This window comes from Culex pipiens, chromosome 2 (genome assembly GCF_016801865.2).
Source record: "Culex pipiens pallens isolate TS chromosome 2, TS_CPP_V2, whole genome shotgun sequence".
Lineage (NCBI taxonomy): Eukaryota > Metazoa > Arthropoda > Insecta > Diptera > Culicidae > Culex > Culex pipiens.
In genome coordinates this window covers 181,313,170-181,339,983 of record NC_068938.1, presented here as the reverse complement: position 1 = coordinate 181,339,983, position 26,814 = coordinate 181,313,170, and the positions used below count along the sequence as shown (strand labels likewise).

Below are 26,814 nucleotides of genomic sequence, written 5' to 3'. Positions count from 1 at the left end.
AATAAAGAAAATTGAGAGTTTAAGACTCGGTTTATTCATGGTTTAATGACTTAAGACTAAATAAGATTGTATAGGTTATTTAAGCAATTTTAACGCTCCGTAAAATTTCCGTATTTTTTTTGTTTTCGGATAGTAGTTCCCGTGAAAATTATACGTGAACAGCGTGAAAATCATTATGTCTTGTTCTAACCTACAACTTTGTCGAAGACACCAAATCGATCAGAGTATCTTTTCTCAAGACACACAATTATATACATTTACATTTAATTTATTTTTTTTATAAAATTTTTAACGGATTTTTCAAAACTTAGGCCAATGCAATTATATTTGAAATCAAAAAAAGTATGAAAATTGAAATTACGGGCCATGTTTTCAACATTTTGATAAAAAAGTGTTTTAAAATGCATTTTACAGGTGTTCAGTTGTTTTGCCATCATTAGTTTCCAAAATATCTAAATATTTAAAAAATAAAAATAAAAAATATAAAAATTTAAATTACAAGCCAAGGTTTTAACATTTGGATGAAAAAAGTGTTTTAAAATGCATTTTACATGCGTACAGTTGCTTTCCAATCATTGGTTTTGAAAATATCGGGATATTGACGAATTTTTTTTTCGCAAATAAAATCGTGGGACAAAAATTTAAAATGTTTTCAAAGGAGTTCAAACATGCTGAATATGATTATAAACGCAGGAAAATGCATTTTAACTGGTTATAGTTCATTAAACTTTAATTTTTATTAAAATTTTAAGTTTTTCGAAAAAAAAAAATGTTTGCCCCTCGATTATTCAGGCCAACTTTGAAGGGGGCATGCTTTGTAATTTCAAATCTTCTGTTTTTTCAACTCCCGATGTGTAAAAAGCTTCTACAAACACCGTGAAGAAAAGCAGTTGTTAATCGTTGATTTTTTTTATTAGGAGTCGACTTTTTATATAAAAAAAAACAATGGTCGACCAGTGAAAGACACCCTCTCTGTCCTAATCACTCAATTCAATACAAATCGCAAAAAAATCATAAACTAATAAAGTTAAAATTTGTTTTCAAAACATAATATAATAATATTTTTTGAAGACAAATTTTAACTTTATTAGTTAATGAAAAGGTCCAATAAACCAAATTTCCAGTTTTTGCTTTTTGGGTGTTTTTGAAACCGCCTTGAGTCAGGGGTATTAAAAAACACCCAAAAAGCAAAAAGTGAAAATTTGATTTAATTGACCTTTTCAAAAAAAAACTCCAGAATATTAATAATCAAGCAAACTCCAAAACTACAATAAAACGTATCCCCTTTCATCGACGCACCCTTTCTCAACATAACCCATTGAACGATCACGATCTCGTGCTCCAGAATGTGAGCAGCTTGCATAAATCACTCTCCACATTTTATTTTCAAGTTCCCTTTTTTCCGAGCCCACAAATACCCGCTCACAACTCCGCATTGTTAACCCAGCAAATTTCCACTATTTCCCCTCTGTTCTTTTTTCCTCCTTTGTGCCAAGTTTACCTGAACTAACATATAGTTTAGTATGGGTAAAGTATGGTCACATAGTTAGTTGCTGCTCGCTGATGATGATGAGATCGCCCAACTGATGGTGGCCATCAGTTTGGAGTGGGCTGTTGTGACGAGCGGTTGAGTGAAGAGTTCAGTTCAAATTTGAAGAGTTGAAGAGTTTCCGTTTGAAAACATTGCCCAAAGCTTGGTTTGCAATTTTATTGTTTCTTATTAATAAACCATTAAGGTTTGCGTGACCTTGTCTGTGGCTTGGGTTGAGAGTGAAAGAAGATGTTATTTTGAAGATCGCACCGTTTTGGTTCGTTGCGGTTTCTGTCTGACTGTCTGGAGTTTAGGCTTCAGTTATAGTGTTAAATTCTGTTTTGTACACCCGGAGGCACCAGACCGGAAACAAAGGGTATTTAAAGTCATCGCGAGGGGAAGCCAGTTTGTAAGGAGATTTATTGGTTAGCAAGTTTTGAAGAACTTAATTTAAACAAACATCTGCTGTTAAAATCAGAAAAAAATAAGTAAAAGTGAATCTTCATCATTACAAAATAGAGTTTTATTATCTCAAGCCATGAACCGTTGCTGGACTTTGGTCAAGGTTAATTAGTGATGGTTTGCTGGTGATTGCTGCCGTTGTGGAACCCAGAATCTCTTCCTGGAACGGGCTTTCCAACCTGAAACAAAAGCGATTTTTCGGTGATTTTTTTCGCTAGTGAATTGAAAAAAAGCTCGAACCCACACACATTGTCGTCCAACGAACGAGGAAATAGCGTTCTAGAATTGGCAGAGCAGAATTAATTCAGCAACAACGAGGAGAATAAAAAATCGAGTCATTCAGTAGATAAAATCGAGCATCAGCCAGGTAAGCAAAGCGTTTTAGAATGGAAAATCCGAGTGAAAAGCGACTCTCGGTCGGTTGTGGGGGTTTTTGAATATGTTTGGTGGATAGAATGGAACGAACCAACGTACGGACCACGTGAAACGTGAAACTTTTCTACACAGAAATGATAGAGAGAGCAAAAAAAGCGCGCCAATTAAGCTTCTAAAGCGTGAAACGAGGGGTGAGCGATTAAAGCACTGGCTCTGGTGACAATACTGCGGCTGTGGGTGACTAATTGGAAGCATTTTAAACGGTGGTGAAAATTTTAGTTTTTTTGTCATTGTCAATCTACAGTTTTATTGAACTAAATTGAAAAAAAATTGTGTTTTTCAAATTGTTTTTAGTTCAGTTTTGAATTTACTTGATCATTTTAAGGCCGTTGCGAATATTTTTAAAAGTTTATCTCGCTCCAGCTTAAAAAAATAAGAAGGGTAATTCTCTACCAACTCACACGAAATCGGGAAAAGTTGCCCCGACCCCTCTTCGATTTGCGTGAAACTTTGTCCTAAGGGGTATCTTTTGTCCCTGATCACGAATCCGAGACTTTTATGAAAAATTAGATGCCCGATTTGATGTCGTACTCAGAATTCCAAAAAAAACGTATTTTTCATCGAAAAAACACTAAAAAAGTTTTAAAAATTCTCCCATTTTCCGTTACTCGACTGTAAATTTTTTTGGAACATGTCATTTTATGGAAAATTTAATGTACTTTTCGAATCTACATTGACCCGGAAGGGTCATTTTTTCATTTAGAACAAAATTTTTCATTTTAAAATTTCGTGTTTTTTCTAACTTTGCAGGGTTATTTTTTAGAGTGTAACAATGTTCTATAAAGTTGTAGAGCAGACAATTACAAAAAAATTGATATATAGACATAAGGAGTTTGCTTATAAACATCACGAGTTATCGCGATTTTACGAAAAAAAAGTTTTGAAAAGTTACTTTTTGCGTTTTTCTTCGTTTCGTCGTCCGTGTCTGTCGCGGGTGACCATGAACGGCCATGATCGATGGCGACCAACTTTTTCAAAACTTTTTTTCGTAAAATCGCGATAACTCGAGATGTTTATAAGCAAACCCCTTATGTCTAAATATCAAAATTTTTGTCATTGTCTGCTCTACAACTTTGTAGAACACTGTTACACTTTAAAAAATAATCCTGTAAAGTTAGAAAAAACACGAAATTTTAAAATGAAAAATTTTGTTCTAAATGAAAAAATGACCCTACTGGGTCAATGTAGATTCGAAAAGTACATTAAATTTTCCATAAAATAACATGTTCCAAAATTTTTTTACGGTCAAGTCACGGAAAATGGGAGAATTTTTAAAACTTTTTTAGTGTTTTTTGATGAAAAAAACGTTTTTCCGGAATTCTGAGTACGCCATCAAATTGGGCGTCTAATTTTACATAAAAGTCCTTTTGACACCAAATTTCTATCTTTTGGCTGCAAATTATTGAAAAACACCCCTTTTTTCGCATGTTCAAAAATGGAAGGGGTCGTACCACCCCTCCGTCACGAGATATCAAAAAACGGACCTCGGATTCGTGATCAGGGACAAAAGTTACCCCTTAGGACAAAGTTTCACGCAAATCGAAGAGGGGTCGGGGCAACTGCTGTGTGAGTTGGCGGAGAATTACCCAGAGGCAAATACATATTTTTTCCAAAATCTTCGAAATGATAATGAAAATGTCAGTCAACTTCACAATACTTTAAAAAAGTAAAGTTAAAAATAAATCTTCCAATCACTTTCATTCAAAATCAATTTCGTTTCCAAGGATTCTAGCTGTCCCTAGAAATAATCAGCTTCTTTATTATTTTAAACTTTATTTTTTTAAGGTTTAAAATGGATCGAAAAAAAAAACATTTCTATGCATATTTCAATTGTAAATTTGACTTAGGAATACGAATATGATAAAATTAGCATCAGAAAATAGGATGTAGGAGCAAAAATTTACAATCAAAAAATTCACTAAAAGAAAAAGTGTATATTTTATGTGATAAACTGCCTTACCCAAAGCGTTTTCAGTTTCAGATGGTAGCACCAGATGTCCCCTACAAGCTCCAGTTCGATTCGAGTTAATATCTGGATGGAACACTTTTTCATTTGAGTTTGAAAATTGTGCTATTTTTCACTAAAATGCCGATAACTTACGGTGTGTTTTCTAGAAGAAACTTTTTAGGAAAAAAAAGTCATCGCTACTTTCAAATGTGTCTTTTATGAAGTTATCTCAGCTTTCCAATGCTTTTAAGATTCAATGATTCATCGAGCAGTTTCTGAGATATCTATTTTTTAAGTTTTTTGTTCCAAATTCCTTCATTATTTATTGGCAACTTTTAAACAACAGTTCTAGGAGCTTGTCAAATTATGTGATTTATGTGTCATTTCTTCATCGAAATGTGCAAAATAAAACAAGAAACAACTTTGCAGAAGGTTGTAAATCACAAAACATTTTGAAAACAATCTTTTAACTTAGTTTTTGAACATGTGTGATTTATTCAGAAATTATAAACATAAAACCGTAATTAAAATATGTTTTTAACATGAATTAAAAGACATAATTGTTGTGTACAAATATCACGTATCTGCTCTGATTAAGCTGATACAAACGATTTTTTTGCAGATTTGTGATTGTTAAGGTTATTATTGGATTTGTATGAATAAATATGATATTTCCTCAATCAAATATGAACTAGGAACATGGATACAAAACATGATTTAAAATCGAAAATGTACTAGAAATTTTTGTTGCAAGATTCAAAAGTCATTCAAAAGTCATACAAGTATAAAATAAAGAAAAAATATATATATATTGTTTTACTGTTGAAAATGCATTTCAAAGAAGGAGTAAAATTCGTGTGCTTTAACTCTGAATGTTGAAAACATGGTCAAAAACTTTGTTTTGGTTTAAACATAAATTAAATGGTATTTAATAAAAAAAATCAAACAGAAACTTCCATTCCAAACTAGTTGAACAAAAGTCAATGTATTTGTAAAAAAAAGTGTTTTAAAAAGATAAGATTTATAAGACTTCTATAATATTGTTGATTCCTTGATCATTTCAAATAGGAAAACTAAAAAAACCGTTCATATTCATAAAAAGTATTTCTCCTGAAGCTTGCAACAGTAATTTGTAGTTCGATTTCGAGTATAAAACATGTTTTGTATCCATGCAACTGGTGAATATTTGGTTAAGGAAATATGATATTTTTTCATAAAAATGTAATACCCTTATCAATCTGAAACATGCAAATAAAAATCGGATTCATCAATCCAAGCTAAATCTGGGCAGGCGAGAGATATTTGTTCACAATAATTATGTAATAATCTATTAATTCTTTTAAAAATATATTTCATGCGGTTTTATGATTTTCATTTCTGAATAAATCCCACGTATTCAAAAACTTGGTTAAACTAAATTTTAAAAATGTTTAGCGTTCTACAACCTTCTGCTAAGCTATTTCTTGTCTTATTTTGCACATTTTGACGAGTAAATGTCACATAAAACATATCATTTGGCAAGTTTCACAAACTATTTGTATAATGTTTTCAATAAATAATAAAGAAATTTAAAACAAAAAACATAAAAAATAAATAACTCAGATTTTTTTCGATAAATCATTTTGCTCTTAGAAGCATTGGAAAGCTAAAAAATCCTATAAGACATAAGAAAATTAGCAATGACTATTTTTTCTCCTTAAGGTAGCCCAGAAAACACGCCGTGAACTCCCTTTAGATATAACCAATTGGGATGGTTTACCCCGCATTTTGTTGCATTTTTAAACCCTTTCAGATGCATTTTGAATTTTTAAATTTAATCAAATTTTGCCTGAGTTACAGCCTTTTAAAAAGATTTCACGTTTTTGAATTATTAAACTTTGTGTCCCAATTTGCCCCACTTCCCGTAGACCTAGAGTGCTCATATTTTGGCCAGATGCTTGTTTTATATGTACAAACAATACCTGAAAATTTAATTGGTGAGGTCGATGCAAAATGGGTATGCCTTGCTCGTGGACTCGCTCTTAAATCCAATATAATTCTAAATATGTCGGTAAAGTAGTTTGTTGTGTTGTCATGATGTTGCCATTATGTTGTCGTTTAATTTGCGCTAAACAAAAAAAAAACTTTTTAAACAAAAAATCTAAAGTGCCCCTGTCCGGATTCTGAACTGGTTCCGTCAGATCTTCACAAAATTATTAAGTTGACTTATTGAAAAAGTTGGTCGTCGATAAACACTCGCGACGGACAAAAACGACAAAGTAAAAATAAACAAAAAAGTCACTTTTCAAAACACGTATAATTTTAAATTGAAACATTTTGTTCTAAATGAAAAGTGACCCTTCTGGGTTAATATAGATTCGCAAAGTACATTAAATTTCCCTTAAAATGTAATGTTCCAAATTTTTTACAGTCGAGTAACGAAAAATTGCAAGGTTTTTGAAACTTTTGTTTTGTTCAATGAAAAATACACAAAAAAATTACGGTAATATTCATCAGGAAATGGTGACAGATTTTGTGTCAAAAAAATTATTAATTTTAACCCAGAAAATGATGAATTTTCATCAGTTTTTGATGAATATTCATCAGGTTCACATTTTTATTTTGGTTTCCTGGCGTTTCTTGCTTGTTTGCTAATTCAGCCTCCTGTGATCAAAATTTGATTTTACGCAGCTTTTCCCATACAATCTGCAGATTTTCCGGAATCGGTTCCAGAGAGGCCAAAGTTGTCACTTATTGGTGTAAGAACCTTCCTTGGACTTTTACGAACCCAACGCAACAAAAAGCACCTCGATACGACGCTCCGTATTGAACTGATTTGCGTTCGAACAAAACCGTCGAATTTTTGTATATATATAGAAGATTATTCAAAAAAGAGGTAATACTCAACCTACCAAATTTTCAACATTCCAAAATTCAACTTTTTATTCTGTGTATCAAATCAAATTTGTATAGAGTTTAATACACTTAAACAGGATAATCAGTGAAATTTGTCATGAATCTACGATTTCATCAATGCACTTTTATAAATTAACTTGATTTTCAACAAAACCCTTCATTCATTCCCTAACTATGGCCTCCGTCAACCACTTCTTTATTGTAGTGCTTTTACCATTAGGATCGGTTTACTCAACCATCGAGTTCGAAGACTCCACGTATCGAAAGTCCTCAGCAAACTATACCATATCAGTGGTACAATACCTCATGGCGCAGCAAATATCGACATTTGATTGCTGGTTCTACCACGCCACGCCTGCAGGAAATGGCGAAAGCTTACAGGACATCTTCGTCGGATTAAATCGAGAGTCAACTGAAATCCCAAAGCTTATAACGAACAGTCACTTTGATTGGTTGGCACTGAGGGGAAACAAGATAAAACTCCCCACGCTAGTTGTGATCCAGTTTGAAAATGCGAGTTTTGTTAGGCCGATTCTGGTGAATTTTGCACTAATGATTGGGACGTTACCTAGTAGAACTAAGTTTATATTTCTGATTAGTACTATCGAGCGAAAGGTGTTGGTTCAGTTCAAATCAATTTTGAGTTTTTTCAAAAAGTGTAAGATCTACGACGTAATTGTTGTTTCGAGCGACGAGGAGATGATGATTGTTCATGATTTCGCTAAAGATACTTCGCATACTTCAAAGATCGTGCCACCAAGGTGGCTGTTTTGGGATCAGTCACGAAATTTAAACGGGTTGCCACTTCGATACGGGCTAATGGCATATGAAGACTGGTTCAAGTGTACCAAGGATGACTGCTTCGGCTACGATGCAATCCTTGTTAAAGAAATGGCCAGATATTTGAACACTTCTACCAAGCTCGTGAAATTTACCTGTCCAGAAAAGTACGATCAGCGAGATGGATACGTGTACAGATGTGTGTTTGTTGTGTCTAACAAGCTGTTTTGTGATTTTGATATTTTCATTGAGTCAATATCCGGCCAAGATTACGAACGGGACTACCTACAGACACCATTACCAGTTGATAATGTATTGTTGGTCCCGAATGGACGTCCACTAAATGTGGTCGAGCTTTTCTTTCGACCTTTCCAAACCGAACTTTGGATTGCCTTCTTCATCGGAACGATTGTTATCAAAATGATTTCCCTGCTGGTTCCCAACCACTTCCGGAATGACGTCCTACTCCTACCAATCTGCGGCTTCGAGCGTTACAATTTGAATCGAACAGGTAAACACGAGAAACTCGTCATCCTTACACTAATCCTACTGTTCTTCTTCATATCGAACGCTTACGAAACCAAAATCATATCACTGATGACCAACAAACCTCGCGTTGGAACATTCAACACGTTTAAGGACATCCTGGACACCAAGACCCCCGTCAAAGCAGATCACCAGCTGGCACTCGAATTTCCTCTGTTCAGCACCCTCTACCAAAACGGATCCAAACAGGACTACATCCAGCTAGATGGCACCAGCGCGTACATGACCGGGGGACTCTTCGGGCAGACCCTGGTCCTGCGTAAAGTCAACTGGGACTACGAAAGCAACCAGCCCCGGTACAAGGTCATGGACGAACGGTTCGCAATGGTGGTTGGATTCTACCCACTGCCGGTGAAAAGTGCACTGAAGCCGCACCTGGAGTACGTGCAGGCCGCCCTTTGGGAGGCAGGAATTTTGAACCTTTGGTACGAACGGAACTTGGACCGAATGGCACGGGACTTGGACTGGCAGATTTCACAAAAGGGCGTTAATCCATCGTCTAATATACTGAAAATTTCTGATTTGTTGCCAGCGTGGTTGATTGTTTGGTTTGGAGCTGGAATCAGTTTGATGGTGTTTTTGGTTGAAGTTATCTTCAGACTATTTCAATTCTCAAAATCCAACCTCGCATTGAGATGGGTACATCGAAAAAGATTGTTAAACTAATTTTGAAATCATTTTCAAATATAATCATCCCAACAACAAAAAAAAAGTTTTTCGAGATTTGATTATTCGAAGCATTAATTATCCAAAGTGAAATTTCTAGGCATAAACTAATAACTAGAATTCTGTAATATCTCTTCTCTGGTTTGACCCAGAACATTCTAATTCGCTTCTCAATATGTAGAATGAAAATAAATACGGTGAGCATCAACCATCCAACACAACCAACGTGTTCAGTAAACCGATCCATTCAGCTATAATTTGCCTTCAATTTCAAGCCAGTTTTTCGTCACCACTTTTCTCCGTCACCATTTTTTTACTGTTTTGCGCACAATCATTCTGCTCCGCAACTCTCCAGTCGATACATCACATCACAACAATCCGAGAACCTTCCGGTTTGCCAGCGCGGTCATCGCGATGCAATCAAACCATTTCAGACACACCAGATTCGCTTGGTAGATCGTACCGTAAGGTGGAGTAAGTTTGAACTGTTTCTTAAGAATATGTGATAATTTGATTTATAAACTTAGTTTAAACTTGTTCAAAATGTAGTCAAAAATGATAAATTTCAAAATCATTCAACAATACAATTTTTCTCTAATTTACTGTACTTTAGAACAGTTCCGCCCGGCTAAGCCGACCGGCGTGAGAGTGTTATTGTTTTTTTAATGGTAATTCACCATGACACCCGCTCTGCCCCTCTCTCTGGAAATCTCTCTCTACCCAGCATAGCATTACCGGCTTTTCCTTTATGTACGTCGAACACGCCAACTCGCTGGCACATCCAGAACCAGTGCACAACATCGATTATGTTGTGGTGCTAGGTATTGCATTATGTTGTTGTTCTATCCGTTTCCCCCCTGAGCAGTTCTCTAGGATTTCGGTCATTCGATTTTTTTTTTTGTATTTTTTAATCCGGCTGAAACTTTTTTGGTGCCTTCGGTATGCCCAAAGAAGCCATTTTGCATCATAAGTTTGTCCATATAATTTTCCATACAAATTTGGCAGCTGTCCATACAAAAATGATGTACGAAAATTCAAAAATCTGTATCTTTTGAAGGAATTTTTTGATCGATTTGGTGTCTTCGGCAAAGTTGTAGGTATAGATACGGACTACACCTTAAAAAAATGGTACACGGTAAAAAAAATTTGGTGATTTTTTTATTTAACTTTTTATCACTAAAACTTGATTTGCAAAAAAACACTATTTTTAATTTTTTTTATTTTTTGATATGTTTTAGAGGACATAAAAAGCCAACTTTTCAGAAATTTCCAGGTTGTGCAAAAAATCATTGACCGAGTTATGAATTTTTTAATCAATACAATTTTTTTCAAAAAATTGAAATTTTGGTCTCAAAAATTTTTTAACTTCATTTTTCGATGTAAAATTGAATTTGCAATCAAAAAGTACTCTAGTGATATTTTGATAAAGTAAACAGTTTTCAAGTTATAGCCATTTTTATGTAACTTTTTTCAAAATAGTCGCAGTTTTTCATTTTTTTAAATTAGTGCACATGTTTGCCCACTTTTGAAAAAAATATTTTTGAAAAGCTGAGAAAATTCTCTATATTTTGCTTCTTCGGACTTTGTTGATACGACCTTTAGTTGCTGAGATATTGCAAGGCAAAGGTTTAAAAACAGGAAAATTGATGTTTTCTAAGTCTCACACAAACAGCCCACCATTGTTCAATGTCGATATCTCAGCAACTAATGGTCCGATTTTCAATGTTATAATATGAAACATTTAGCCGGGACCGTGGTGTAGGGGTAAGCGTGATTGCCTCTCACCCAGTCGGCCTGGGTTCGATCCCAGAAGGTCCCGGTGGCAAATTTTGAGACGAGATTTGTCTGATCACGCCTTCCGTCGGATGGGGAAGTAAATGTTGGCCCCGGTCTAACCTACAGGTTAGGTCGATAGCTCAGTCCAGGTGTAGGAGTCGTCTCCCTGGGTCCTGTCCTGGTGGAGTCGCAGTAGGCAGTTGGACTCACAATCCAAAGGTCGTCAGTTCGAATCCCGGGTGGATGGAAGCTTAGGTGTAAAAAGAGGTTTGCAATTGCCTCAACAATCAAGCCTTCGGACACCTAGTTTCGAGTAGGAATCCCGTAATCGGGAACGCCAAGGCAATGCTGTAGAGCGAATAATTTGATTTTTTTTTTAATATGAAACATTTGTAAAATTTTCCGATCTTTTCGAAAACAATATTTTCAAAATTTTCAAATCAAGACAAACATTTCAAAAAGGCCAAACATTCAATATTTCGCCCTTTTAAAATGTTAGTCTTGGTTTAAAAATTTTGAAAATATTGTTTTCGAAAAGATCGGAAAATTTTACAAATGTTTCATATTATAACATTGAAAATCGGACCATTAGTTGCTGAGATATCGACATTGAACAATGGTGGGCTGTTTGTGTGAGACTTAGAAAACATCAAGTTTCCTGTTTTTAAACCTTTGCCTTGCAATATCTCAGCAACTAAAGGTCGTATCAACAAAGTCCCAAGAAGCAAAATATAGAGAATTTTCTCAGCTTTTCAAAACTATTTTTTTCAAAAGTGGGCAAACATGTGCACTAATTTAAAAAAATGAAAAACTGCGACTATTTTGAAAAAAGTTACATAAAAATGGCTATAACTTGAAAACGGTGCACTTTATCAAAATTTCACTAAAGTACTTTTTGATTGCAAATTCAATTTTACATCGAAAAATGAAGTTAAAAAATTTTTGCGACCAAAATTTCAATTTTTTGGAAAAATTTGTATTGATTAAAAAATTCATAACTCGGTCACTGATTTTTTGCACAACCTGGAAATTTCTGAAAAGTTGGCTTTTTATGTCCTCTAAAACATATCAAAAAATAAAAAAAATCAAAAATAGTGTTTTTTTGCAAATCAAGTTTTAGTGATAAAAAGTTAAATAAAAAAATCACCAAATTTTTTTTACCGTGTACCATTTTTTTCCAGTGTAGTCCGTATCCATACCTACAACTTTGCCGAAGACACCAAATCGATCAAAAAATTCCTTCGAAAGATACAAATTTTTGAATTTTCGTGCATCATTTTTGTATGGACAGCTGCCAATTTTGTATGGAAAATTATATGGACAAACTAATGATGCAAAATGGCTTCTTTGAGCATACCGAAGGCACCAAAAAAGTTTCAGCCGGATTAAAAAATACAAAATTAAAATTTAAGAAAAATACCGATTTCGTAGAGAATTGCTCCCCCTTTCTTTTGCTCTCTATTTTTTTTTCCTCTTATTGTTCTCTACCGTGTTGCAACGCTGATTTTTTCGAGTTGGAAAATGAGTAAAGCGAGAAAATAAAGCATTTTTTTAAACAGATATATTTAGATTTATTTTAAAGGTCCTATAAACATATGAAACACAATAGCTTATAGAACCTTTTCAAAAAAAAAATCGAGGTATATTTATCATAATTTAAAATTCATTTTAAATCACCAACGATATGTGCTAAATGGTGCATGTAACTGAAAATGTATAAATAACAGTTTTACACTATTTTAACCCTCTACAACTCAACCCTTAAGGTGCTAGGCGGGCTTCGATCTGAAAATTCACCAAAACTCAAGTTTTCAACCAATTTTGGATCTTAAAAAAGCATTGGAAAGAATAACTCTTTAAATTTGAGAATGTTCTAAGGTTGGAAGTGCGACTTGTTTTATGTGACTTTGCGAATGTTTTTGAGAATGTATTTTTTTTTTTTCTAGGATCAAATTTGGCTGTGTTTTTTACTAACATTTGCTCTATATTTTTTCCTTTTTTTATAGTAGACAATGTGAAAAACAAGCAAAAAATTGAAAAAGTGACGCTAAACGCATGAAAAAACTAGATAAGCAAATGGTAATGATAAGAGGTGGTAAAGTAAGCCAAATACAATCAAAAACAAACATAAACTGAACAACACAAATGCAAATTGAAAAACTTAAACTGAAACAAGAGAAGTAAAGTTTTTCGTAGAATAAAAGTTGTTCAAAATTACCTCCTAAACATTGGAGAAATAAAAATTCTCAAAAAATTGGGCATTAGAGGGTTAATGTACTTAGTTAATGTACAAAGATGACATTATAAAATCGTTCTTTCTGTAGTTCAAGCTGGTCTAATTGAAACCAGCAAAATATTTTATTTTTTTTTATTTTGAATATATTGATAAACAACACGACTAAATCAAATATCCCAATTGGCGCCAAGTGTCCCGTGTTCTCACTTGTTAAGTGTACAATAATATTAAAAGCATTTTACTCTCAAAAGCATAAAATATTTGCAAACTAGAGGGTTTATCATTTCATTTTCTCAATTTGATTTTATTTATTTTTTATTTGACAAGAATGCAATACAGTCATCCCACATATTCGGAACAGTTTCCAGATCGGCCAATGTTCAAAAAATCATAGCAAATCGATAATTGAACTTAATGATTCGCTTTTACCTTCATTTGAAAGCTTTTCTTGCGATCTTTCGAATGCTGTATCGAACATCTGCAAATTTTAACTTTTATATGAAGATTTTAACTTTTATATGAAGATTTTTTTTCGATTCTGGGTTCGATTCCCATCTGCTGCAACCTTCCATCGGATGAGGAAGTAAAATGTCGGTCCCGGCCTTGGTTGTTAGGCCGTTAAGTCATTCCAGGTGTAGGAGTCGTTTCCATGCCATAAGTACAAACAACACACCAAACCAAGCCTACTCCGGTGGAATCGCTGGCGGCTGTTGGACTCACAATCCAATGGTCGTCAGTTCAAACACTGGGGTGGAAGGTTCCTTGGAGTAAAAGAGGTTTGGGTGCTCTCTCCATTCAAGCCTTCGGACTCCTAGGTTCGAGCAGAAACTTGCAATAGAGACCACAAAAGACCCGGGGGTCGTTAATGTGGATGGTTTGATTTTTTTTTTTTTTTTTTGATGAAGATTTTGAAGAATTACTTTGACTCTTGAAATCCACAAATTCTGAACACTTTTTTCTTACGAATGTAAACAAAGCTTGGATCTCTCCAGGAGTACATATTCATTACCAAATAATGACTTCACATACTGAAATCAAAGAAACGCAAGCTTAGTGATGTTTTATACATGGTTTGATAACTTTTTTGTGTGAAAATATCAGTTAAATTCAGGTGTTCCACAATTGTGGGAGGCACAATAACATCCCACAATTATGAAACAGGCCATTTGGAGGCAGTGTTTTGCTGCTCTGGACAAAATAGTCTTGGAATGAAGTTTTTTGTTCAAAAAGTACTACTTTTACTAGTGAAATAGCAAGATAATGTCCAAATGAAGGTTCTAAAAATCGTAAGGTCGACAGAAAAGCTACTTTTGGCATGCTATTGACAAATTATCATAAAAGTGTTACGAATTTGTGGGTGTTCCGAATATGTGGGATGTGCAATTAACTGAAAACAATTTAAAATGCATTTTCCTGCAATTTAATTCTTCTATTTTTGTAAGATTGAACTAGTTAATATTGAGTTAAAACACAATTTGTTTTTTTTTTTTGTAAAATTTCAGTGTTATTACTTCAAGAAGTCTATTTTCCACGACAGAAATTATTTCGTCCCAAAAATATATTGCAACATAAATGTTTAGCATTACACAGTTTAAAAAGGATTTTTAAATTAATCTCAATAAATTTGGATCGCGGCCCTTCTTGACAATAAGTATCTTGTTTGATAGCACGTTCCAAGAGGGTTGTTTTGGATCCCAATCTTGAAACATCGCACAATGTCAATTGATTTTTTTTTTCATGAAATTAAAAAAATGGAGGCATCGGAGCTCTCTAGTTCTCTGCCGTGTCTTTTATTGTTAAATTTAAAAATTTACATAGGGCTATAGGAACTTATTCTCGATTTCCGGGGATTCAAACCCGCGACAAATAGACGCATGTCTCTTTTTGAATTCCTAAATCATCATTAAAATGATCAATTTAAATGTTCGGAAACTAATCACGATCGTTTTTTCTTCACCACAGTTCATGTATATTTTAAACTATACATTGAACATATGGCGGTCGATTTTGCATGCAAAAATAGCCAAATTCATGCAGGGTATTAAGGTTTTAAGTTTTTGACCATGTATGAAAAATCGGTGAAAAAAATGTTCAATAGTATTCATTTTTCAATCAAGGTTGTCACTTCAATCTTTGGTTGTCACAAAATAGCTCTGGTAAAAATTTCAGCAAAATCTACTTTGATAAAAAAATAACACACGAAAATTTGTTTTATTGATTTTCATACAAGGTTTAAAACGTATACAATTTTCGAATCGTTTATTATTTCTTGACAAATTTTGATTTTTTTAATGCTGAAGAACAGCTCAAACGAATTTTAATAAACGATTCCACTGAGTATTTGACAGTGAAATAGTAACCATAGTAAGCAGAATAAACATAAATTGTGCACAAGCCTTCTTAGATCGCTCGGTAGAAGCAAGCAACATCAGCACATTAGTTGGAGAATATTTTGAATAAAGAGTTTTTGTTCGAAAGTAAGTAATAAATCGCAGGCAATTTCCCCAACGCACTCTCACTTTTTCCCTCTGACATAACAAAAGCTGTAAAACCACATTTCATCAAATTTACGCAATTTTCCTCCCTCGTTTCCCGCAATGTACCCGGTCCCCCCCTTCAACAATGGTGACCATCCCACTATGGGCCATCTCCATACAAACAGGCGGCCAAATTATTTTTTTGCTTTTTAAATGTTTTTTTCATACAAATTTGGGTAATTGTATGGTATTGAAATGATATACGTCGATTTTTATGACTTTTCATGTTTTTCAATAGTTGATTGTTTATAATAAATAGTCTTTTCCCCAGTCGGCTACAATACACGGTGCCAATCAGACGTGCTACCTCCTCGCAACAAATTCTTTTGTTTTCGTGCAGGCTCAAAATGAGCCCAACTCGAAAAAACACGATCTTCGTGGACTTCGGAGTCCTACCAGCTCGCCCACCGCTGGATTCCATAAAAACCTTTGTGGAAAAAAGCATGGGCCTTAATCCTGCCGGGTTTAAGTGCCTTCAACTGCACAACACCCGGAACGGCATCCTCATCGAGATGGCTGATCTAGCAACAGCCACCAAAGTAGCAGCAGACAACCACATGAAGCACGCGCTCCGTTCGGGTGAGAAGAATTTCCTGATTCCGGTGTACGTTGACGACAACGCCGTCGACGTCCGGGTCCATGATCTTCCGCCGGGAATGCCCAACGACGACATCGCTGACGGAATGGCGCAGTATGGAGAGTAGCGTGGTTCACGTTTCTATGAAAAAGACAAAAGTTGTTATTTTGTCTTGCATCAACCGGAATTTCGTTCTTTTATGTCCCCAGAAGCACTCCTGAAAATTTGAGCCCATTTGGTAAGGTATAGGAGCTCCAGTTTTAATTTGAAATTTATATGGGATTTTGATTTATTTTCCATGGGAAACTATCTTTTTTTACATTGTATTAGGATTTTTTTTAATAAATCGATGAAATGACTTGATTCTTATAGTAGGAGATAGGTTTTGAACTGGGGAACAACTTTGTAGAACATACCAACATGCTAGGAAGTGACCCTTTAAAGATACAGATACTTTTAGATGGTGGCTTTTGAAGGGGCTTTACTTCAAAAGCCACCATCTAAAAGTATCTGTATCTTTAAAGAGTCACTTCCTAGCATGTTGGTATGTTCTACAAAGTTGTTCCCCAGTTCAAAACCTATCTCCTACTATAAGAATCAAGTCATTTCATCGATTTATTAAAAAAAATCCTAATACAATGAAAAAAAAGATAGTTTCCCATGGAAAATAAATCAAAATCCCATATAAATTTCAAATTAAAACTGGAGCTCCTATACCTTACCAAATGGGCTCAAATTTTCAGGAGTGCTTCTGGGGACATAAAAGAACGAAATTCCGGTTGATGCAAGACAAAATAACAACTTTTGTCTTTTTCATAGAAACGTGAACCACGCTAATGGAGAGGTGCTGACGATTACGGACGACGTTTGGAAGAACTTCTTCCCCGGGATTCCAAACGGTGTGCGGGTCCTGAGGATGAAACTCTCCAAGCAGGTGCCGTCGTATGTCAGCATCAAGGGCCAATTAAGCTTGGCCACTCATGCTGGCCAGATCCCGACTTGCCGACGATGTGGACAGAAAAGTCACCCCGAAAAAACCTGCTCATCTGCGAAAGCAAAAAAGAAGACCATGATCGCGAACCAGAAGAACGACAAACCAACAACGACGAATACTACTATTGTGCCAGCAGCAACAACAACAACAGTATCTAATCCCATCTCGAAGGTCACCGACGACGATGGGTTTAGAACTGTTGATAAGAAAGGAAAGTGTGTGAAACGACAACTTTCTGTCGAGTCCAAAACAACGCCCCAACAAAAGCGCAGCCAAATAAATTTCGACAGCGAAACTGAAATGGACGAAGACACGTTGAAGCTGATCAGTAAAGAAGAAAGCGCGAAATTAAGAACGGACAATTTTATGAAGTGGTGTGAGTTGATGTACATGCAATAAAAATGTATTTTTCTTTTAATTAAGAGGCGAATGCACAAATCGTGTAAAACCTCTATAATAAAAAAAAAAAAAAAAATAGTCTTTTCATACATTTGCAAGTGCAACAGAATTGCATATATATTGTATTGCAAGTTTATATTATTAAATTATGGATAATCTAATACATCCCCACTTTAAGGACACAACCCCTTCCTCCTCTTTCTTTCACCCCCCCCCCCTCTCCTCCTTCCCTCCAACAAAATTTTGTTAAGCGTAATAAAATCATTTTAAGTCAAATATTTATTATTTACTGCTGTGTGTTTCTTTTTGTGAGTCCATGCCATATAACTTGAGCCCCCCCCCTCCCCCCCCCCCACCCTTACGGGCATAAATTGCGAAAATTTTAATTGTTAAATCTAATAACAGAAAAAATAATTTTATTCAAAATATTAATTATGAAGTAAAACGATAAAATACAAACCATATTCTTAAAATTCATTTGATTATAGAGTTTGTGACAGCTTCAGGATATGTTAAAGGTACTTTTTATGATGTTTTGTACTAACCAACATAGAACTTAAATGTGGATCAGTTTCATGGATTGATCGCAGAAATTCATCATGCTAAGTCAACATTTTGATGAACACTTTTTTCGGTATCAAACTGAGATTCTCCAGTTTCGCTTGAGAAACTTCGGTACGAATACCTTATTTTGACTAAGGTACTCAATTTTAAATGTAGGCAACAGAAAATTCCAATAAAGTCATTTCGAACTTCTTGAAACCAGGTATTGATTTTTGAAGCGACGATGCCCACGAAGTAGGTAGCAAAGCAAGTGAAATAAACGGGCACATATGTAGATTGCAGCAAATTTTGATAAAACGTAAATGTTCAAAATGGCATATCTCCGAAAACGCAAAAAATCGCAGGCTGGAAATTTCAGCAATGTTAGATTATAATCCAATCTTTCAAGTGATCTTAGTTTCATGTTTAGCATCGGTTAGCAAAAAAAGTACTCGATTAACAAACACAAAAAAATATGATTTGTCAAAAAATGCTCCAGTTATTCGATGAAAACTTCAGTTTTTGGTTTGGAAACAACATTTTATCTATTAATAGTTTCAAAGCATATCTCATTACCTTTCCAACGATGTATATTTGTCCTAATAAAACATTTAAAATGGCTGAGTTATGTTATAATTAAACAATCAGCCTTTTTTACGAAAAACGCTAGTTTTTTACTCCATTTTTTGACTTTCAGCTTGCGTATCTCCGTAATGAACAAACTTAGAGCTTTGAAAATTTGGATTTTTCTTAGTTAGAATGTTTACTTTCGAGAAAAAAATACCAAAAAATATTTGGAGAAGGTCACTTTTTTGAAACTTGGCCACCCAATGTAGTGCATCCGCAACATCAGTCGGTTGATTGTTTACCGGTGGTGGTGACCTCTATATGCCGTTGGAAAATAAGCAAAGTTCGTAATCAGGCAAATTTGTGCCTCAATCGAACCGTGACAAATTGCATTAATGACATGTGTTAGCCCGTTAAGTGTATACCTTTTGAGGTTTTTGTCAACTCTTTTTTTCTGGTTAATACTAAATTAATGTTTGCTTTTTTTTGCCTCACTTTCATCTTTATTTTTGCAGAGACGAGCATCAGCTCAATGCAGCATGTCGAACCGGAGTATTGAGGCACTTTCAGCGTTGTTGAGCAATATCCGAAGCCGCCATCAACTGTGTTGATTGAGGAGAGAGAGACATGGTCATGAACCGGAGGAGGAAAGGATTCAGTAGATTGGTGAATCTTGGACTTTTGTTGCTGGTGCTGCTGGTGAGAAAGGATCACTTTGGAATAAATGCACAGATCCAGGATGTGACCATCGTGCTGAGTCAGGGAGCGATTGTTGGGGTAAGGATTTTCCTTTTCATATTTGTATGTTTTATGCTTGCGCTCTTTTTTTTATTTTTTTGCTGTTGAACATTTCTCTTTGTAGAAAAATTACTTTTTGTAAATCTAGAGTTTTTCCTAAAAAGGTCCTACAAGTACACAGAAAAAAATATTTCTGTAAATTTACATTATTTATCATGTACCAAAAGGTATCATGATAAATGATGTATATTTACATTAGGTTCATTGGAAATTTACATTAGATTCATTGGAAATTTACATTAGTTTTGAAAATTTACATTAGTTTTGGAATTTACATTACTTTTGGAATTTACATTAGTTCAAATCAACTAATTCTGATTGGCCAATGGGAATGAGAAGCTCGACTTGGATTGTAGTAGGAAAAGGGTGTGGCCTATGTTCTATTTTAAAATTATTGAAGCGGGCAGCAAAATGAAATTCGGATTTTAAAAAGTTGTTTCACAGGTAGGGGACGGACGCTTTCTCGTCGACGGCCAAATGGAATAACGCTGGACTGGAATCGAACGGACGACGGGTAGGATGTTCGGTGTTACTGCTGCTACCCGCTGCCGACTGAGACATCTTCGCATTTTATAAACGAGCGGCTAAAGCATCAACTTGTTCAGGTCGGACTCAGGCAGTGGGCCAGCGAAGTATGAGAGCGATAGAAAGAGAACCAAATATTACTATTTTTAGTTCGGGTAGTTTTGAAGTCAATGTTTGGCAGAAATACATTGGATATATGATTTACATTAAATGAGAATTTACAGGAAGCTGAACCCGGGTAGAAATTCATCAGATTTAAGGTTCCATGCTCAACGTTTCCATTAGATTCATGATTTACATTAGATTTAGATTTACATTAGAGTAATTTCCATGACTTTTTGCTCTTTACATCATATCTCAACATTACATTGAGTGAGTTTACATCAGAAACAGCAATTACGTGCTGTGTAAATTTACATATTTTTTTCTGTGTACACAATAGCTTATAGGACCTTTTAAAAACTCCAGATTTCATGTGTTTATAGGACATTCAAAAAAAAATCTAAAATGTTCTAGATTACAAAAACTTGCATCTTTTGGCACAAGTCGGACAAAAATTGTATTGGCTATGTTGCCAATTTTTAGAAAATAACACCATGGTTTTTGGAAAACGTTTAACAATATTAAGGCTCTGGAAGGCATCATTTGGCGGCCATCCTTGTTTTAGAAAAACATTCAAATGATGATTCAGAATTTTTCAATCCAAAAATGGTTTTCTTTGTGTTGTTTGTAGAAAATTTTACAAATAGTGATTATTTTTCCTTTTAATTTACTATTTCTGGAACTCAGAACCATCATTCACAGTCATTGCCCCAAAAGTGAAAGACACTATCTACGACCTTAACCATCTCTGGAAATATTTTTCCGAATAGATCAAAAAATGTCCTATTAATTTGCTTTAAGGGTGCACAGCAACCAAAGAAGTTGTTGTTTTCTTATTCCAAAATTGTCAATCTTACGGACCCAATCCTGCAAGAATCTGGTTGTAAAAATAGTCAAACTTTGTTGTAAATAACTACGAAGACAGTAATTTATGGGATGAATAAAAAATAATAGCGATAGTTCCCGTAATATTGAAGATACTAAAATGTCTGAAACAGAAATCTGGGCGCAAAAGCTATGGTTGATGTGTACCGTTAAAGATGATGAAGATTGGTTTGCTGAGATACAGCCTCCGAAAGGTCTCTGGAGTTTTTTTTTAGTTTTTTTTAATGGTCCAGTAAACCAAATTTCTATTTTTTTGCTTTTAAGAGTTTTTGAAACAACCTTGACACCCAAAAAACAAACAAACTAAATTTGGTTTTTATCATTTAACTTTTTAAAAAAAATCAGGTTTTATCTACATCACCTAAATAACGTTGAAAATATGCGTTCGATTTTAATTTTTTTTTTAACAAAAATAAAAAGCTTTCGAATAAATTCAAATGTTTCAATTACCCATATCGGTCGAACATAAATGTTTTTTTAACGTTTTCAAATGTCACGGTTAGAGCGTCCAATTTTCCTGGGTTACACATTTCCCGGGAAACGGGAAATTTTCAACCAATTTCCCGCGAAATCCCGGGAATTCCAGGGAAATTTTTTAATTTATTGAAAATTGTTCCGATTTTGGTTCTCTTAGTATGTTGCATCAAAATTATAGGACAGCGACTTTAATGGTTAAAATAAGTGTAAAGATCAACTCATAGCTTAGCATAGCATAGCAAGAAAATGTATATTTTCTAATTTTATAAGCTCAAATCATACAATAAATCAAAAAATGATCTTTGGTATTTTTTCATCAAAATGTTTAGACAATAAGTTAAATGAAATCATGCAGAAATTAAGTTTTTTTAAAAACAAAAAAAAAATCTTAAAGAAATCGTAGTAATCGGTGCGTGCGGGCGTGAAATTTTTTTGCTGCGTCATGTTTTTTTCGAATTTAAAATTAACCTTCTAGGAAAATTTTAGAAAATTATAAAGTGTCTAAACCAGATATTAGATCCGTATTTTGCCTTTTCTGACAGTTGGTTGTAATGTCATCATCCGCGGAAAACTTTGTGAGGTGTAAGCTGCCAAAGCGAAGAACTGGACATTTCTGCAGAAAGAGTGAAGACTTCCGAGTGTTGGTCCAGAAGGGATTTCTATTTTCTTTTCGTATGGATATCGTTGAAGACGTCGGGAAGCTGTTCCAAGGAAATTGGAATGTAGGGTTCCGATCCCTACGAAATCTACCAAGCCGATGGATCGGAATTTTGCTTGTGAAGGAGGTTTATTATGGATCGTTGAATCTGAATCTTGATTTGGTGAGATCTATCCATTTTATCTATCATTATTTGATTTTTTTCCCTTATTTTATATGATATTCTATTGATCAAATGATATATCCATATTATCCCTTTCCCACCTTCCCTTTCTCCTATCCTCATTTCCTCCCCCTCCCAACCCCCCCCCCCCCCCCTCTAAATATTATTATCTGCCAAATTTACACTAACACACCACACCACAACTGATTCGGAGCGTTTGGTACGGTATGTCCACGCATCCTTCCTCCCCTGATGATTCTGTGAAATGTGATCCGTTCACAGAATCTGTCTCTGCGGTTAATGCAACGCAGTAGGCCTGGCCGCTTTAATTTTTGCTATACATTTTCGGGGTAACTCGGATGTACTGTAATCATTAATATTGACAAGAAAGGACTTGAGGTGTAATCTTACCACAAGTTCTTCCAGGATGCTTTCTTCGGACTGGCTGCGCTTGTGTTCGATTAGATTAGATTAGATTAGATTAGAGAAATCATACGGGTTTCAGTTCTCAGCAAATTGGTAAAGCTTTTAAGTTTTTCCTTAAAAATCTTACTCTGTTTTACTTCAAACAACTCAATGTTTTCTAATATTTGGAGCAAGGTTTTAAAATATGTTTGCATTTTTTGGGAACGCCTCAAACAATACATAGTAGTTTTTCAATTATTTTTTTAGTATTTTTTTTGCCACATGATTTTCAGGATTATAATTAACTTCGGTTGAACTTTTTTTTTCATAGCTCAAAAACATTATTTAAATTTTACGATAAATTTACATCATTCCACTATCTATCCTACCTTTTTTCATATTTAAACTTGTAACAACCAAGGCTCCATAATTCTTTTACTTCAAATTGTAATTTCTTTTATACAAGGAATTGAACCAGAGAGAATTGAATTGATTAAACGGATTCAAGTAATTCTTTTTGCATAAGCCTATTTGAAATATTTAATGTCAATTTTCATATTATTCGATCATGATAAACAAAAACGTAAACAATCTAAATTTTGCTTTGACGGTAAAGAGTCGAAATATTCTTTATTCTCTATCCAATTATTGTTTTAAAAAGATTTTCTGAATTGTAATAGTTTAATTCCAGTTGCTTCAGAAATTAATACTATAAGAAATAAATGGTTCCAAAAAATTAAGAAAATGTAAACGTGTGCTTGAATTTCGGGAATTCCCGGGAAATTTACAAGTTTCCCGGGAAACGGGAAATATTTTTTACGGGAGATCCCGGAAATTTCCGGGTTCTAGTTAGAGTCGTTTTGAAAATTTTCAAAATATTTTTTACAAACCACGTGAACACTTTTTTTTGGAAATTTCTCAGAAATTCTCAGAAATTTGATTTTAATTTGGTCAGGGGGTGTCCACAAACGACGTAATTTTCAAATCGTCCATATTATTGCCTCAAAATATGCCATTTCTTGTAATCTAAAAAATATCCAATAATGAAATTTTTCAAAAATGCTTTCCACTCTCTTTCCAGCTCAAAGTCTTCCCGGAAACCTCGCGCTTCCCGGTGTACACCTACCTCGGCATCCCGTACGCCAAACCGCCTCTCGATGAACTGCGCTTCACCCCTCCGGTGCCCAGTCCCGGCTGGAACCGAACGCAGTACGCGCGAGACTTTCGGCCAATCTGTCCCCAGCTGGAGAACAACAGCTATGACGACGGCGACGGCCAGAGCGGGTCGTACCGGCTGCGCGAAACCAGCGAGGACTGTCTGTACCTTAACATCTGGATGCCGGAAACGGCCGTCCGGTACGGGGGGTTCCCGGTGTTGGTCATGGTGACCGGCGAGGAGATGGCCTTTGATTGGTCGGTTAATCGGGCGACCGGGTTGGATTTGGCGTCGGACGGGATCATCGTGGTTACGGTGCAGTATCGGAGTAACGTGTTTGGGTGGCTTTCGCTGGGGACGAAGTATGCGCCTGGGAATCTGGGGCTGCTGGATCAGCAGTTGGCACTGGTTTGGATCAAGGACAACATTCAGAAGTTCGGTGGGGATACCAACCGGATAACGCTGCTTGGTCATGGCACTACGGGTGGCCCGAACGTCATGACCCACATGGTCAGCCCGAAGGCGCGAGGACTCTTCTCGAAGGCGATCGTCATGTCCGGAACGATCTTCTCACCGTATTCACGGGTCAACACTGATCGCAGCCTGTCGGAGAAGATCGTCAAAATATTGGCCTGCAACTACGAGGTCGGCAAGAACGTGCTGCGTTGCCTACAGCAAAAGAGTGTTCACGACCTGTTGAAAGCCTACGAGTACGTCTACCAAAATGGGAACTACACAATGACCTTAGGACCAATCGTGGACGACTACCTGCTCCCAGCGGATCGATACGTGATCGACGACCCGCGATCCCTTTTCGCCTCGCGATCCTTTATCATGGAAGATATGCCGATGGTCTTTGGCATCACCAGCAACGAGGGAGCCTTCATGCTGAACAAGTGGCAGGACTTTGCCCGCCAGGGTCAGGACTACCTCCGGCGGTACGTCAACTCCTCTCTCATCCCTAATGTGCTCGAGCAGTACGAGTTCAATGGCGCAGGACAGCATCAGATCCGTGAAACCATAAGCTGGCGCTTTTTCGATCAAATCCCGGAATCAACCGCTCACCTCCTGAACTCGGTCATCAAACTGACAACCGAAACACACTACGAGATCCCGTTCTACAAAACCCTTGAAGTTCTCACCTCAACCAACGAGGACCAACGCAGTACCGCGATCCTCGAAGGTTACGGCGAACAGCAGCGACAGCAGTCCGCTGGAGAACCAGGCAATCTGTACGTCTACCTGTTTCATCACTCCAACTCGATGGATATGAGAGGCAAGATCAACTACTTTGGAGGGGCGCCGCACTCGTCCGATCTGCCGTTCCTGATGGGACCGAGTTTGTTCCAGGAGATTGGCCGAAAGCGGTTGTCCCAGTCGGAGGATAAGCTGTGCAAGAAGATACGGGCGCTGTTTAGCGATTTCATCAAGGGAGGGTGAGTTGCGGTGTTTTCTTGAGAATATTTTACTATGTATTTTCGTAAACATGGGCTAACTTTATTTATTTCTTCATCACTCCAGTGACCCCACGCCCACCCGCAAGATCGACGCCTGGACGCCGTACAACGCGAACCTTCGCTACATCAAGCTGATCTCAACGCGCGCCGACAGCGTGTTTCACGAAGACAAACACAGCCTGGAGCACGTGTTCGAGGACAACCTGCGACTGATCGAGGACAAGCTGCTGAACAGCAACCAGGACCAAGCAGAGGGTGGGAACAGGCAGCAGGAGAATCCTTACCTGTTGGGACGGAACAATCTGGACAGCCAGGACCAGGAAGGATCGCGATCGTCGAAGAGTGCGGTTTTGGTGGACAATACGCGGGACTCGGAGTACTTTCACTATTTGAGGAAGCTGGACAGCTTCTGGTACCGATTCCTGCCCAAACTGAGCGCCATCATGAACGCCACCGATCAGGAACTACTCCGAAATCGTCGGATCGATTTGGCCGCCGAGGAAGAGCAGGAACTCCTGCGCGAATCCTCGGAAGCATCCCGCTACAAACACGCCTTCTTCTCAATGCTAACGCTAGTCTGCATGCTCCTAGCCGTCCTGGGCGTTTGCGTGTACGTCCTCAAGAAGAGCACCAACAAGAGCTTCACCAGCATGTTATGACATAAGTTCTTCTTCCGGTCGCAGCTGTTCGACCGGAGGAAGGGTCGTAACGCTAGCAAACGGACCGAAGTGAGCAGCAGCGCGGCGGACGACGATGAGTTCAACATCACTGGGATCAGCCACCACCGGATCAAGACCAGCAGCACCCTGGGGACGGAGCACGTGGTCCGGAAGAACCCCCTGTACGGGAACAAGTACAATCAATTCTCGCTTCCAGCGGCGTCGGGAACGGCCAGAATCGTTGAGCCCACGGGAACGCTGACGAGCACCAGCAACAAGAGTGTCATTGGACAGCAGCAGCAGCAGCGTTCTGGAAGTCAGTTGGGGACGACCAGGATTTCGACGGTGACGAGACCAAGGACTACGGGAGCGGTTGGTGGTGGTAGTTCCGGGGAGTTTGGAGAGAATGTGAACGCAATACTTACCGATCTGGATGAGGAGGAACGTGAAGTGAGGAATTGGAGGTATCAGCTCTCGAATGATCACTTTTGAAAAAGGAGAGCGATGTGGTGTTGTACAAGTTTATTTAATAAGTTTGTGTGTGCTTACTAGTGATTAGGAAAAGTAGAGGTTAAAGCTTAAGTCTATGTGTGATTTAGGGAATAAGTTAATAAAGGATATGAATTTACAATAAATA

General features: G+C 36.5%; 1 protein-coding gene across 2 annotated transcripts; it reads left to right on the top strand.

The window, feature by feature from the left end:
- The first annotated feature begins 2,249 nt into the window (after positions 1-2,249).
- LOC120429848 (liver carboxylesterase 1F) lies at positions 2,250-26,814 on the top strand. 2 transcript variants are annotated; one of them, XM_052708338.1, is made up of 4 exons: positions 2,250-2,360; positions 19,408-19,669; positions 23,987-25,497; positions 25,583-26,814. In XM_052708338.1, exons 2-4 carry the CDS (start codon positions 19,520-19,522, stop codon positions 26,175-26,177), a joined length of 2,256 nt encoding a protein of 751 aa, XP_052564298.1. In that variant the 5' UTR covers positions 2,250-2,360; positions 19,408-19,519; the 3' UTR covers positions 26,178-26,814. The 2 variants fall into 2 exon arrangements, with proteins under 2 accessions (XP_052564298.1, XP_039450857.1); XM_039594923.2 differs by lacking the exon at positions 2,250-2,360 and adding an exon at positions 19,187-19,325.

Coding starts and splice junctions, on each gene's coding strand:
- LOC120429848 (XM_052708338.1), top strand. CDS start 19,520: ATGGTCATGAACCGGAGGAGGAAAGGATTCAGTAGATTGGTGAATCTT. Junction 19,670..23,986: donor GTCAGGGAGCGATTGTTGGG/GTAAGGATTTTC, acceptor CTCTCTTTCCAG/CTCAAAGTCTTCCCGGAAAC. Junction 25,498..25,582: donor AGCGATTTCATCAAGGGAGG/GTGAGTTGCGGT, acceptor TCATCACTCCAG/TGACCCCACGCCCACCCGCA.